Raw genomic sequence first — 13,253 nt, 5'->3', positions numbered from 1 at the left:
GCCCGCGGCGCGCTCCTGCTCCCGCGCGGTCACGGACCCCCCCGCGCGTGTGACCGGCGGACCAGATGTCCGCCGCTCACTCTGCGATCGTCGGGGGAAAGGAAGAAAGGCAAGCAGCTTGTGTAAACAAGCCGCCTGTCATTCTCCCCTGTGTAGAAACAGTGATCACACGGTTCTACTATGTAGGACCGTTGATCATTGTTCCTACAGCTCAAGCCACAGCCAATCACAGTTAGAATCACGCCCCTAGGGACACACACAGCCCCTCCCTCTCAAATAAAGTTAACCCCTTCACTGCCAGTGTATTTTTACAGTAACAGTGCATATATATAACACTGATTACTGTAGAAATGTCACTGGTAACCCCAAAAGTGTCAAAAATGTCAGTCAAGGGTCCGATCTGTCCGCCCCAATGTCGCAGTACCGCAAAAAAATCGCTGATCGCCGCCATTACGCGTTAAAAATAAAACAACAAAAATGACAAAAATCTTTCCCTTTGTTAGTAAACGCAATAACTTTTGCGCAAACCAATCAAAATACGCTTTTTGCGATTTTTTTTTTAACAAACATATGTAGCATAAAACAAATTGGCCGAAAATGTTAAAAAATTTTGATTTTTACTTTTTTTTTGGGGGAATTTCATATAAAAAAATGTGAAAAATATTGTTATTTTTGCAAAGTCGACGCTCTTTTCTTGTTTATAGCACGTGATCAAAAAATCGCACAGGTGATCAAATACCACCAAAAGAAAGCTCTGTTTGTGGGAAAAAAAGGACGTCAAATTCGTTTAGGTACAGTGTTGCATGACCGCGCAATTGTCCGTTAAAGTCACGCAGTGCCGAATCGCAAAATACCCCCTTGATGACTGTTTAACCACTTTACCACCGGAGGATTTTGCTGTCTTACGTCCAGGCCACTTTTTGCGATTCGGCACTGTGCGACTTTAACTGACAATTGCGCGGTCGCGCGACGCCGTACCCAAATGAAATTTACGTCCTTTTTTCCCCATAAACAGAGCTTTTTTTTGGTGGTATTTGATCACCTGTGCGATTTTTTACTTTTTGCGCTATAAACAAAAAAAAGCGTAAATTTTGAAAAAATAACAATAGTTTTCACATTTTTTATATGAAATCCCCCCCCCCCCTCCCCAAAATATGTAAAAATCAAAATTTTTTATATTTTTGGCCAATTTTTTTTCTGCTACCTATGTTTGGTAAAAAAAATCACAATAAGCGTATTTTGATTGGTTTGCGCAAAAGTTATTGCGTCTACTAACTAAGGGAAAGATTTCTGTATTTTTTGGTGTTTTTTTTTTAAACGAGTAATGGCGGCGATCTGCGATTTTTTTTGCGGGACTGCGACATTGCGGCGGACAGATCAGACCCTTGACTGACATTTTTGACACTTTTGGGGGTACCAGTGACATTACTACAGTAATCATTGCTATACATATGCACTGTTACTGTAAAAATGACACTGGCAGGGAAGGGGTTAATTTTATTGGAGAGGGAGGGGTTAATGTATGCCTGTTGCTTACTAACTTGTGTGGGGGGAGGTGACTGAGTGACACAGGGACAGATGCATGTTCAGCTATGCTGAACCCTGCAATCTGTCACTGTTTGTCACTTAGGAGACCCGCCCACTTTGTTTACACAAGCGGAAGGATCTCCAAACTCGATTCCCCGAAGATCGGGGAAGAGCAGCGCCGCCGCTCCTCCCCTGGCCCGACTCCGGCTGTGAATGAATACAGCGGGAGCGAGCCTCCGGCGGCGCACGAGCGGCGCCCACAAGGGGAGGAGTCCAGCGACGTAGGTCCAGCGATGAGCGGTCGGCAAGTGGTTAAGAAGTGATCATGAATGATCGCTTCTCGGCCTTTTGGCTAAGATCAAGTGTAGTATCGACTTTAGCCCTTAGGGGTGTCTCTGCTTTACGGCTAGGACGTTGAGAAACATTTGTATCTATCCAAGCCATTTGGTCCTTGTGGGGTACCCTCTGCTCGGCCTTGTAGGATCGTTGATTAAATTCAGCTTCACCTACTCGCTGCTATTGGGTTAGAGGCTTAGCCCCCACAAGGAACGAGATTGCGATCTTCCCTCCTCCCCCCCCACTCTGCGCTACTACCTTCGGGCAGTAGGCGCACAAGGGCCTTTTTAAAGGCTGCGAAAGAGTGAAGACGCCGAGGAATAAGAAGGAAGCCGCCAAAGTTCTCCTGAAGCGACTACCGACGAACTCCTCCGTCATGGGGAAGAGCACTGGGAAGAAGAAGCATGTCCCCGCCACTTCTGCCAAGACTCCGGGAGAAGTCGCCTCAACCTCCACCCCCACCCCGGCCAATGTCAGCCAGCCGGGCTCAGCAAGGCCAACCAGGTCCGCAGACGGGCTTCCTACCCTGGAACCCTGGATGAGGCAGACAGTGGTGCTGCAGCTGAAGGAGGTGGACGGAAGAGTTCCCGACATGACCCCGGAAATCTTCGGCAAGAAGATGATCCTCGAACAGGGGTTCAGCAAGGCGGAGACACTGTCCGTGCAGACCTTCATGAAAGGTATATTCTATATAACTTTTGTGTCTTTACAGGTCTGTAGAAGATACTGGGAGGCGGTGAAGAATTGTGGCCCGGAATCCCCTTTCCGCAACTTCGTTGCGAACACTCCCATTCAACGGGATGAAAGGCGGGTAACGGTGTCCATGAGGAACCCCCATACCCCAGGAAAAGACATCGCCACCTACCTCCAGAGGTTTTGCATCGTGGCCAAAGACCCAGTCCGAATCCTCGATGTCAACGGCTTCTGGACAGGTAAGTGGGCAGTTTCTTGCAGGTTAAGGAGAGAGCCTTCGGGGGATCTCCAACACCTGAAGTCCCACTTCTCTCTGGGAGCCTCCGCAGGACTCCTGTACTACGCAGACATGCCCCATACCTGCCACAGGTGTGGTAAGCATGGTCACGTAAGTATGGAATGTCAGGAACCTTCTTGCAGGTTCTGTCGGGTTGCAGGCCATGAGACCAAGGATTGCCCGAGGTCCAAGACCTGTAACCTCTGCGGATTGGCGGAGCACGTCTACAGAGACTGCCCCCAGAGATCCCGGTCCTACGCTGGAGCCCTGCTCAAGGGCAGAGCCCCAGACAGCGCTGGGAAAAAGAAGCCAGGGGAAAAGACTGCGAAGGAACCTCGGAAAGCCACTGGTGAGTCCCCCCCTCCCCAGGCCCCTACCACCTCCTCCGACCCATCCCTCCCCAACCCCCCTGAGTCGGAGGTGACCTCACCTGCCCCTGCCCCTCCCCCCTCCCAGCCCCCCCCGCCCTGTCCTCCATGGAGGACTTCCCCACCCTGCCCACCGCCCCCCCCACCCCACCCCCCACCAGCAAAGGCCGAAAACGGAACCTAGACAGCCCGACAACTGAAGAACCCACCAAGCGGCCCACCGTGGCCCAGCAAGATGACATCGCTGGACTGGACCCAGTGGTGGAGGACCTCGAGGACCTTGAGTCTGCGGGGGAAGATGAAGGAGAAATGCAGGAAGGTAAGGATCTGGCCCCCCCAGAGACTGACCTCACCCAGGACCTGATGGACAGCATCCTCGAGGAGAACGGCCTGAACCAGGACACTGGACAGGCACAAGAGGCAGTGGAAGAACCACCCCCCCCCCAGGGGAGGTAAGTTCAGCCCACCTGCTAGCTAGCCCCTTTATCTCCTTTACATGATGGCAGAGATCTCCATCTTTTCCATTAATGTTAGGAGCATCAAGGATGCGTCTAGAAGACAGGTGGCGCTGACTTTTCTTTCCACTCAGCAGAGTGATGTCTACATGCTCCAGGAGTGTGCCCTACCCTTCTCGAGGAGGTACACTCATCTGTCCTCCCAGTGGACCCATGGTCCCTCCTACTGGTCCGGGGGTGTCGATTGTAAGTCTGCAGGGGTAGCCATTCTTGTCAGGGGTGGTCGTTTCACGGTTGACTCCGTCCAGGAGCTCGTCTGTGGCCGTCTTTTGGTCGTAGGCGGCTCATGGGCGGGAGAGCCAGTTAGGCTCATCAACGTGTACGCCTCCCCAGATAAGAATGAGCGACTGGAGCTTTTCCAGACCCTGCGGACCCAACTCGTCACCACCAGGGCAGTAGTAATCGGCGGTGATTTTAACTGTCCGATTGAGGAGGATGGGCGCAGCTCCAGCATGTACGCAAAGCTCGACACCACGTCTAGGCTGCTCAAGGAGATGATTGCGGAGGCTTCCTTGAAGGACGCCGTGGGATCCATAGGGAAAGGTTCCGTGAACTATTCGTGGTGCCGTCCTGATGGATCTGTGCGTTCTAGGATAGACTTCGTGCTCACCTCCAAGACAGTCAGACATCGCGGGTTCTCCATGGTCCCCTGCTTTTTCTCTGACCACAGGGCCATTCACTTTCGGGGTGACCTGGGCGAGGGCTTTGCCCCCGGTCCGGGCTCCTGGAAGCTGAATGGTACCCTGCTGGAAAATGAGGAACTGCTGGAGGAACTCAGGGAGGCCTACATTACCTGGAAGGAGGACAAGAGGTTCTTCGGAAAGGTAAGCGACTACTGGGAGTTTGTGAAAGTCAAGCTACGCAGCTTCTTTCAGGCAAGGGGACGCCAGCAAGTGTGTGCCAGGAAGAGGGAACTCAGGAGACTGCAACGCCAGATGCAGTCCCTGCAGGACCTTCACCACTGCGGCTGGGACGTTAGGCAGGACCTGGAGGACACCAAGAAGAGCCTGAAAGGACACTTCGAGGAAGAATCCAGGCACCTCGTCTTCCGTTCCAAGGTGGAGAATCTTGAGAAAGGTGAGAAATGTAACTCTTTCTTTTTCAGGAAACTCCACTCAGGACACACTCCCTTGTCTGAGCTGCGGGACGAGACCGGAACACTCCAGAAGGGGAAGGAGGCTGTGATGCAAGTGGTCAGCGACTACTACACCAACCTCTACTCCCCGAAAGAAACAGATACGGCTGAGGCCGACAGGTTCTTGTCAGGTATCACTAACCAAATTGATCCTGCAGGTATGTCGGCAATCAACGCCCCCTTGGCGCTGGAGGAACTGCACTCTGCCGTCAGATCCTTTAGGCAAGGCAGGACCCCGGGCTGCGACGGTCTCCCAGCGGAGCTCTATGTAGCGCTGTGGGATCTCGTTGGCCCGGACCTGCTCGAGCTGTACGAGGAGATGGTGGTGGAGGGCACAATGCCTCCGTCGCTGAGGGAGGGGATGATCACGATTTTGTATAAGCGTAAGGGGGAGAGAGGGGATCTGAAAAATTGGCGTCCCATCTCTCTCTTGAACGTGGACTACAAAATCCTCGCCAAGGTTCTGGCCAACAGGCTGAAATCTGTCATCGGACAGATCATCCACCCGGATCAGACTTGCGGCATTCCTGGTCGCAGGATTGCGGACAGCCTTGCGCTTGTCCGGGACACGGTCCAGTACATTCGAGGCCGCCGTGTGCACGCGGCCCTGGTCAGTCTTGACCAGGAAAAGGCCTTTGACCGTGTCTCCCACGAGTTTATGTGCAGAGCTCTGCGCAGGTTTGGTCTTGGGGACATGTTTTGTTCGTATGTGAATGTGATGTACAATGACATTTGTAGTACGGTGTTGGTGAATGGCTGGAAAACTGACCCTTTCCCTGTTCTCTCTGGGGTCAGACAAGGCTGCCCTCTCTCACCTCTGCTTTTTGTTTGCTGTATAGAGCTCTTTGCCGAATGCATCCGACAGAACCCAGAGATCAGAGGGATCACCGCACCGGGACCGGACAGAAGGGTTGTCAAGTGCTCACTCTACATGGACGACGTAACGGTGTTCTGTGCTGACCAGCGCTCCATCGACTCGCTCGTCCAGACCTGTGAGGACTTCGGCAAAGCTTCAGGGGCAAAAGTCAACTGCGGGAAGTCAGAGATCATGCTCTTCGGAAAGTGGTTCCTGCCTTCTTCTGCATCAATCCCTTTCAGCATCAAGGCGGACTTCATCAAAATTCTTGGAGTTTGGTTTGGAGCTGAGGGCGCAGCCCTGAAGTCTTGGGAGGAGAGACTGTCCAAGATGAGACAAAAGTTTGGACTATGGAGCCTCAGAGAACTCACCATCGAAGGGAAAACACTGGTACTCCGCAGCGAGATCCTCCCTGTGTTGCAGTACCTCGCCCAGGCCTGGCCCCCCCGGGTCAACACCTGCAAGGCCATCACCAGGGCGGTGTTCCACTTCATCTGGGGCTCCAAGATGGACAGAGTGAAGCGAGCAGTCATGTTCAAGGAACCCCTCAAGGGCGGTAAGGGCGTGCCCGACATCGCAACGTTACTGGGGGTGTTCTTTGCCTGCAACTGCATCCGCAGAACTTTGATTGACAGAACTTCGGACTCTGGAGGCAACTCCATGTCCCGTTTTTTCCTCCTGCCTCTCTGGAGGTCCCTTGGATGGGACAAATGGGACAGCTCCATCCCCTACAACTGGGACACTCCTTGGTACTACTTGGACACTTTCAAGTTCATCAAGGAGCTGGGGCTGCATGGAGTTAAGCCCGACTTGTGGAAGCCAAAAACTATCTACAAGTTGATCAGAGCATCGGACATTGCTGAGACTGTTCCAGGCCTCCCTTCAGCCACTTGCAAAGTGGTCTGGAGGAATGTTTCTTCAAAGGGACTCACCAACAGGCATAAAGATCTGGCGTGGATGGCTGTCCAGGGAGGGCTGCCACTCAGGACATTTATGCATGCCAGAAACTTGTGCAGATACAGGCACTGCCCCTTTTGTATCATCCACGAGGAAACGTCCTTTCACGTTTTCTGGGAGTGCTCATTTGCACAGAGCCTGTTGAGGGCCTTGGAACCTGAACTTAAAGACTTTGTTTCACAGACTGTCATCACACATTTTGCTGTGCTGAATGGACTTTTTCATGGTACTTTTACACAGGAGGACATTGACAACGCCTGGCGGGTGTTGTGTTGCTTTAAGGACGCTTTATGGTGCGCCAGAAAGCGCCTTATCCACCAGAGGGAGAGGATGTCCATTGAGGACTGTCGCAGACTGGTTCACAGTCTGCTCAGAGACTATAACCTGATGGATCTCATGGAGGAAGAGGAGGTCTGAAGATTTCCCCTTCCCCCACTCTCCCTTGTGTGTCTTTGTCCATTCAATAAAGCTTCGGGCCTGTGATTTCATTCCCCCCCCTTACCCCTCTCTCCCACCCCCCCCATCACACCTGTTGCTTTTTTGAAATGTTACAGTATTGATTCAGTTTGAGTAACATAACGTATAGACAATGTTATTTAGTTTCATGCTTCAGGGGTATTGCGGCGTCATGCATGATGTGATGGCTCGGGGTATCCTTACTCCGCACAAACACATCAGGCATCATACCGCAGAATGAATGTATGTGATTGAATGTATTTATTAGTATGACCGGAAATGTATTGTAATGTAGTGTATTTATGCGCTGCGTCGCAGTACAGGGGAGAATGCACCCCGACAAAAGTATTGTTTTTTGTATATCTTTTATGCAAATAAAGATTACATTTTCAACCAAAAAAAGAAGTGATCATGAATAGAGGTTTATCTCTATTGGTCTTCATGCCACTAGCGGTGCCGGGGAGCCGCTGTTAAATAAGTTAGCGTTGATCGGAGGTGTCTGGTTACCATGGCGCTCGAAAGTGTATTTAGGAGCGGGTTGACTATGGCGCTCCTTGGAGGAGGTGTATTGAGACCTATTGGTCTTAGCAAGGAAGTGAGAGGCTCTTATGTTTGTGGCGGAGGAATTCTCACAGTGACACCTGCATGCCTCATTTGGAAGCACTTATTCACAGCGGTCATGGATATGTGGATTTTTATGAGATGGACTTCCTAATGATTCATTCATGATTTTATGGTTGTTTTATTTTAGTTTATATATTTTTATTTGTTTGCGCTGCACTACTTGACCTTATGTATTATGAACTTATGTACTTGAACTATATGTATTATTAAGGTATTGTCTTTTCGGCCTTGAAGTGTTCAGCTGGCAAACCTATTCGGTATTAATTTAGATTTGCGCTAAATATATATCTTTTGATTTAATACTGCACATGTGTGGTGCGAGCACCATTTAGATATAACACATGATTTTTTTTTTTTTTTTTATATTTTATAAAAAAGAAAAACTTTTTATTTTTTTTTTTACTAACTTCCCTTGTGGCAGCATGGCTCGAGACAGGTCCTATTATTAGACCCCAAATCTCTCCTCTGGCCCCCCATGCAGCCGATCAAACTAAGATTAGTCTAGTTGGCTGCTTTCCTGGCTGCTGGTGGTTAGATAAACAAAGAGGCGGAACCGGAAGTGATGAATTATTCATCACTCCCAGTTTCCAGGGTTTTGAACAAGGCAGCCATTGCTGCTGGCCGCATCGCTCCCTGCCTCTGCGATGGGACCAGAGAGGCGGCAGGAGGGGGGGTGGGACCCCCTTCTGCCACCATTCTGCCACCCACAGAAATGATTGAGTGCCTAATTCCCCACCCGGATCACTTCTGCATTGTAGAGGATCTCCGGCTGAAAACAATGGTACCGGGATAATGCCTGTAGGTGCAGGCATCATCCCAGTATAAGTGTTCGGCCGCAGGCCGGTGTTTGTGGGAGGAGCTAGTGGGCTTTATAGCGACGCCCCTCCCCTACACCGGCCTGCTGCTGGGCGCTCGAGTCAGGTGTTCTACTGTGTCACCTGATCGCCGCCGGAACTTCCGCCTTTGAGGACCGGACTTCCGGGCAGGATCGTGGACGCCGCAAGCCATCTCCGCCGCCGCCGCTGGATCCTCCACCGTTGTCTACAGTCTCCTCTGCTCCCAGCGCCTCACCGCTGCCAGCCGGCCTGCGCCTCCTCCGCTGCACCAGCCGCCACCAGCACCTCCACTACCGCCAGCTGCCCGCTGCATCTCCCCGCTGCTCAGCCAGGACCAGGTATTCATTGGGGTTGGGGGGGGGGGGCGGCTGCCTACCTACCTGCACACATTGCCTGCCTCTCAGTCAAGGCCACGGCATTTTCCAACCAGCACCACATTGCCTGCCTCCAGTTAGGCCTCGGCATCTTCTCCACAGGGGGGGGCTCCTGGGTTCTGGGCTCCTGGCCTGCTTGGGGGGACACTGAGAGATCCAGGGGGGGATTGGAAAAAAAAAAAAAGAGGGAGGGCATTTGTTCATTTTTCCATGCTTCACCCTTGCTGGGCATGTTCTCATGCAGGGGGGGGGGGGGGTTGGTCGGTCAGGCTCACCTGCCCGCCAGCCGTCCGCCCAAGCAAGCAGCCCCCCCAGTAGGGGCCACCAGGCGCCCCCAGGCCACGGCCTGTCGGGGGGGCTCTTGGATTTTGGTCCAGGGTAGGTGGAGGGGCACCATACACTCATACACGCTCACTTACCTACCCCCTTGGGTCAGGAGGGAGGTTGGTGGCAGGGTTGGGGGGGGGTCTCATTACATTCCACAGGGTTACATGTTCCCGTGTTCGTGCTCCCATCACATGCTATCTACACTGGGGGGGGGGGGGGTCATGTGTCACTACTTCTGATTGACCATTTGCCTTATTCCTCCAGGATCACACCATGTCCTTCAACGCCGGTGTCAGGTACTACTACCAGGCTGCAGGTTCTTCCTGTATGTTTCTCACGGCTCAGTATGCTGGTAGTCTTCACAAACGCTACTCCAGCGTTGCCCATAGGCACTGCTAGGTCAGTCTCACGTCTCGTTGGGCCTCCACACACATCTTGGTCACCTTCGGTATGCTTATACCGGTAAGCCTAGGCCGTCCGGGTACGCTTTGGGCACACATTACACCTTCGGTATGTCACCAGCAGGTGCCACTTGGTTCCTGTTGTTCCTTTACCACCTTCACCACCTCCGTACCACGCTCAATACTATGTCATTGTCCTTCTCGTGGGCACTGCATTCGCTGTCTGCACCTCACTGTGTTGTACCTCGTCATATTTTGTGTCCCCTGTCAGCCCCCCCCTCCCCGTAGGGTGAGCGAACTGGCTGTTAGGGTTCAGGTGCTGGCCATTACTCCCCCTTCATAGCTGGTCCCGCGAGGCCAACTTCCCAATCTCAACACAGAGATTCTTCGCCCCTCGGGTCAATCCATAGTTAGCGCCTCGCTTCACCCACCTCATGGGTTTATAGTTAGGGCCTCACCTGTCACGGCCACACGTTTGATTCTTTACTGTCACCGAGAGACCAACCTTCCCGCCACCACGCTAGTGGCTCATGCCCCACGTCCAAATCATAGGTAGAGTCTCTCACCTGCCGCTTGGCATCTAGCAGGGCCTCACCTATCACGGGGTAGTTAAGTTTTTTGCCTCAAGGCACTAGCTAGCCAGCCAGTTTTCTTGGGGCTCTTGCGGTTGTTAATTGGACTTTGGTGTTCTATTTTTCTTTCAACAGCGTGCCTCTAGGAGCCATCTTGGATGAAGGATCATCCTCCCCCTCCACGCCGGCCAGACCCGGCACCCCAGTCAGATCTGGTACCCCCAGGGGTCATCAGAATCCGTCCCCGCTGGGCTCTTATGGATCCTGGACCATCCCGAAGATCTCGGCGGTCCTTCGCCAGAGGGGCATTCCGTTCCCGGCCATGGCTAGGAAGGCTGAACTGTTTAGGATCTTGACTGAGCACCCGGAAGATCCTGGACTGGGCACCAGCTCTCAGGGCTGTGGATCGGCCATGCAAGGAACTCTGGACTCCATCCTGTCTTCTCTGCAGTCAATCGGCGACAGACTGACGAAACTGGAGGACGCCAGTCCAGCTCACGGGGTTCCTCCTCCGCCCTTACCGGTGCAGGCTCCTGCCCCCGTTAGCGAACAGGGTAGGCCCCCAGTCCCCCTCTTCCCCTCTGCTGCGGTATCTCCCATCATCACCCCGGCACACATGGTCCCCCCAGCCCTCCGCAAGGATATCCTGGAGGGGAAGGATGTTAACCTGGTGGCTCTCCTTATCGCCTCCCAAGATGTGGTAGAGAATAAGGTCTACAACTATGGGGATTTGTCCGTAGTGATGAAGGCCAGAGACCCCAGGCTAAATAAGAAGCTGACCATCCCTGAATTCGTCCTGGCTTTCGGGATTTACAGGGATGTGTTATGCTCTGTCTACCCACATCGTCGGGAGGAACTGGATCTCTATCTCCACAAGGTTGTGGATTTGGGCCATAAGTACGGGGGTTTTACCTTTTACGATTTTCACAAGTCAGTGTCAGCCAAAGCAGCGGCTACCTTGGCACAATTCAATGTGCGGTTTGATTGGAGCCTTTTGGACACCGAACTTTTCTGCAGGCACTTTGCAGGATTGGTGCCTCCCTCTTGCGCCACATGCTCATCCACCTCGCACTCTGCCAACCTTTGCCCCATGGAGTCTGAGTCCTCCACGTCTGGGGTCCTGGGGGGGGCTGGCAGATCAGAGCAGCATGGCCTAAGAGACAAACTGGGTCGCCCGATCATTTACTTAGGCAAAGCCCAGGTCTGTAACAATTTCAACGGTGGGGCGTGTAGTTTCAGTGCCTGCAGGCTGCTCCATGTTTGTTCTATCTGCTTCAGGGCTCACACCAAGTCCATGTGTCCATCAAGGCTCAATCCAAAACAATGACTGACCGAGGTCAAGATCGAGGTACTGGCTTTTTACCTTCAGTCTCACCCATCTCCGCACCTGGTCGAGTATTTGGTGCAGGGGTTTTCAGGGGGGTTCCACACGGGGTTGGTGTCTCTTCCCCCAGGGTCACTTGAATGCCCCAATCTACTGTCTGCTAGGGAGGACCCGCTGTCAGTGGACCTTCTGCTCAGGAAGGAAGTTCAGGAAGGGTTCATGCTAGGCCCCTTTTCCGACCCCCCCTTCACCTCCTGGCGTACTAACCCCATTGGCATCTCTACAAGCAAATACTCTAATAAAAAACGGTTAATCATTGACATGTCGGCTCCTCATTCCTCCAATAACCCTAGCCTGAATTCTCTTATCCCTTCAGCTGAGTTCTCTCTCCACTATACCACCGTGGACAACGCCATCCAAGCCATTTTGGGGGCAGGCAGGGCTGCATGGCTCAGCAAGACAGATATAGCCAACGCCTTCAAGCTGTTGCCCATTCACCCCTCTTTAAGGCATGTTGACGGTGTTAAGTGGAGGGAGGAATATTTTTTCGCCATCAGGCTCACATTTGGATCCAAAAGCAGTCCCAGGATTTTTGATACCTTTGCCGAGACGCTCTGCTGGCTTCTTCTGAATATCACCAGGTGCCCTACGGTTTTGCACTACCTGGACGACTTCTTGTTGATCGAACAGGGCAACTGCACTCCTGTCAGTTTGAGGGGCACTGTGGCCTTGTTTTCAACCTTAGGGGTCCCTCTTTCACCAGGCAAGACGATTGGACCTGTCACCAGGTTAGATTTCTTGGGGATCACCCTGGATTCCATCTCCATGCAGTCCAGCCTCCCTGGGGACAAGCTTAGGCGCATTCGAGAGGTGGTAGGCAGGTTCCTGGAAGTAGGGTCTTTTATGAGGAAAGATCTGCAGTCGTTGATTGGGTCATTGAATTTTGCCATGCGCATCATTCCGCAGGGCAGGTCATTCATCTCCCGGTTACTGTGTCTATTGCCAGGTCTTCCGGAGGGTGTTGTCACCCACCTGGATCCCCCAGCCAGGGCGGACCTGGCCATGTGGGTGGAGTTCCTGGAAAGGTGGAACGGCATTTCCATGTTTATCCCGCCTATCTCACCCCAGTCCCCTGTGTTTTGGACGGATGCGGCTGCTCACACGGGGGTTTGCTGCCATCTTTGGGGATTCGTGGTTCAGGGATCATTGGCCGGCAGAGTCACTTGCCTTACCCGCTTTCCGGGAGACCTCGGCGTTGTTCGAGATATACCCTATAGTGGCAGCAGCTTTCACTTGGGGTAGGTGCTGGTCAGGGATGGCAGTTAAGTGTTTTAGCGACAATAAGGCGGCCTGTGACATTATTAATAAGGGCCGGTCTGCATCCCTGACCATCATGAGGCTGGTTCGCAGGCTGACTTTGTTAGCAGCCACCCACCAGTTTTTTCTTTATTGTGAACATATCCCGGGCCACTCCAACGCAGCTGCTGACGCTCTTTCCCGGTCTAAATTACAGGTGTTCTTCAACCTCCACCCAACGGCCGACAGATGCCCCACTCGGACTCCGAAGTTCGAAGATTTGATCCTGGACTAGCCCGGATTGTGGCGCATGGTCGGGAATTGGCCCGGATGGCTCTGTCATCTAATACCAGGAAGGCTTATGACCGAGCCATGTCCA

At 52.7% G+C, this 13,253-nt stretch overlaps 1 protein-coding gene across 1 annotated transcript; it reads left to right on the top strand.

The window, feature by feature from the left end:
* Nucleotides 1-4,210: 4,210 nt before the first annotated feature.
* Nucleotides 4,211-11,581, top strand: LOC309552836 (uncharacterized protein; the record flags this gene model as incomplete). The annotated part of the gene is made up of 5 exons (XM_082253745.1): nt 4,211-4,897; nt 5,693-6,505; nt 9,546-9,577; nt 10,390-10,808; nt 10,884-11,581. The coding sequence occupies 5 exons, from the start codon at nt 4,211-4,213 to the stop codon at nt 11,579-11,581; spliced, it is 2,649 nt and encodes an 882-aa protein (XP_082109871.1).
* Between the last annotated feature and the right edge of the window lie 1,672 nt (nt 11,582-13,253).

The sequence above is a fragment of the Pelophylax lessonae genome, assembly GCF_965119305.1.
Source record: "Pelophylax lessonae genome assembly, chromosome: 4".
In the NCBI taxonomy this organism is placed as follows: Eukaryota; Metazoa; Chordata; class Amphibia; order Anura; family Ranidae; genus Pelophylax; species Pelophylax lessonae.
The sequence above is the reverse complement of the archived record's forward strand: the minus strand, read 5'-3'. Positions and strand labels throughout refer to the sequence as shown.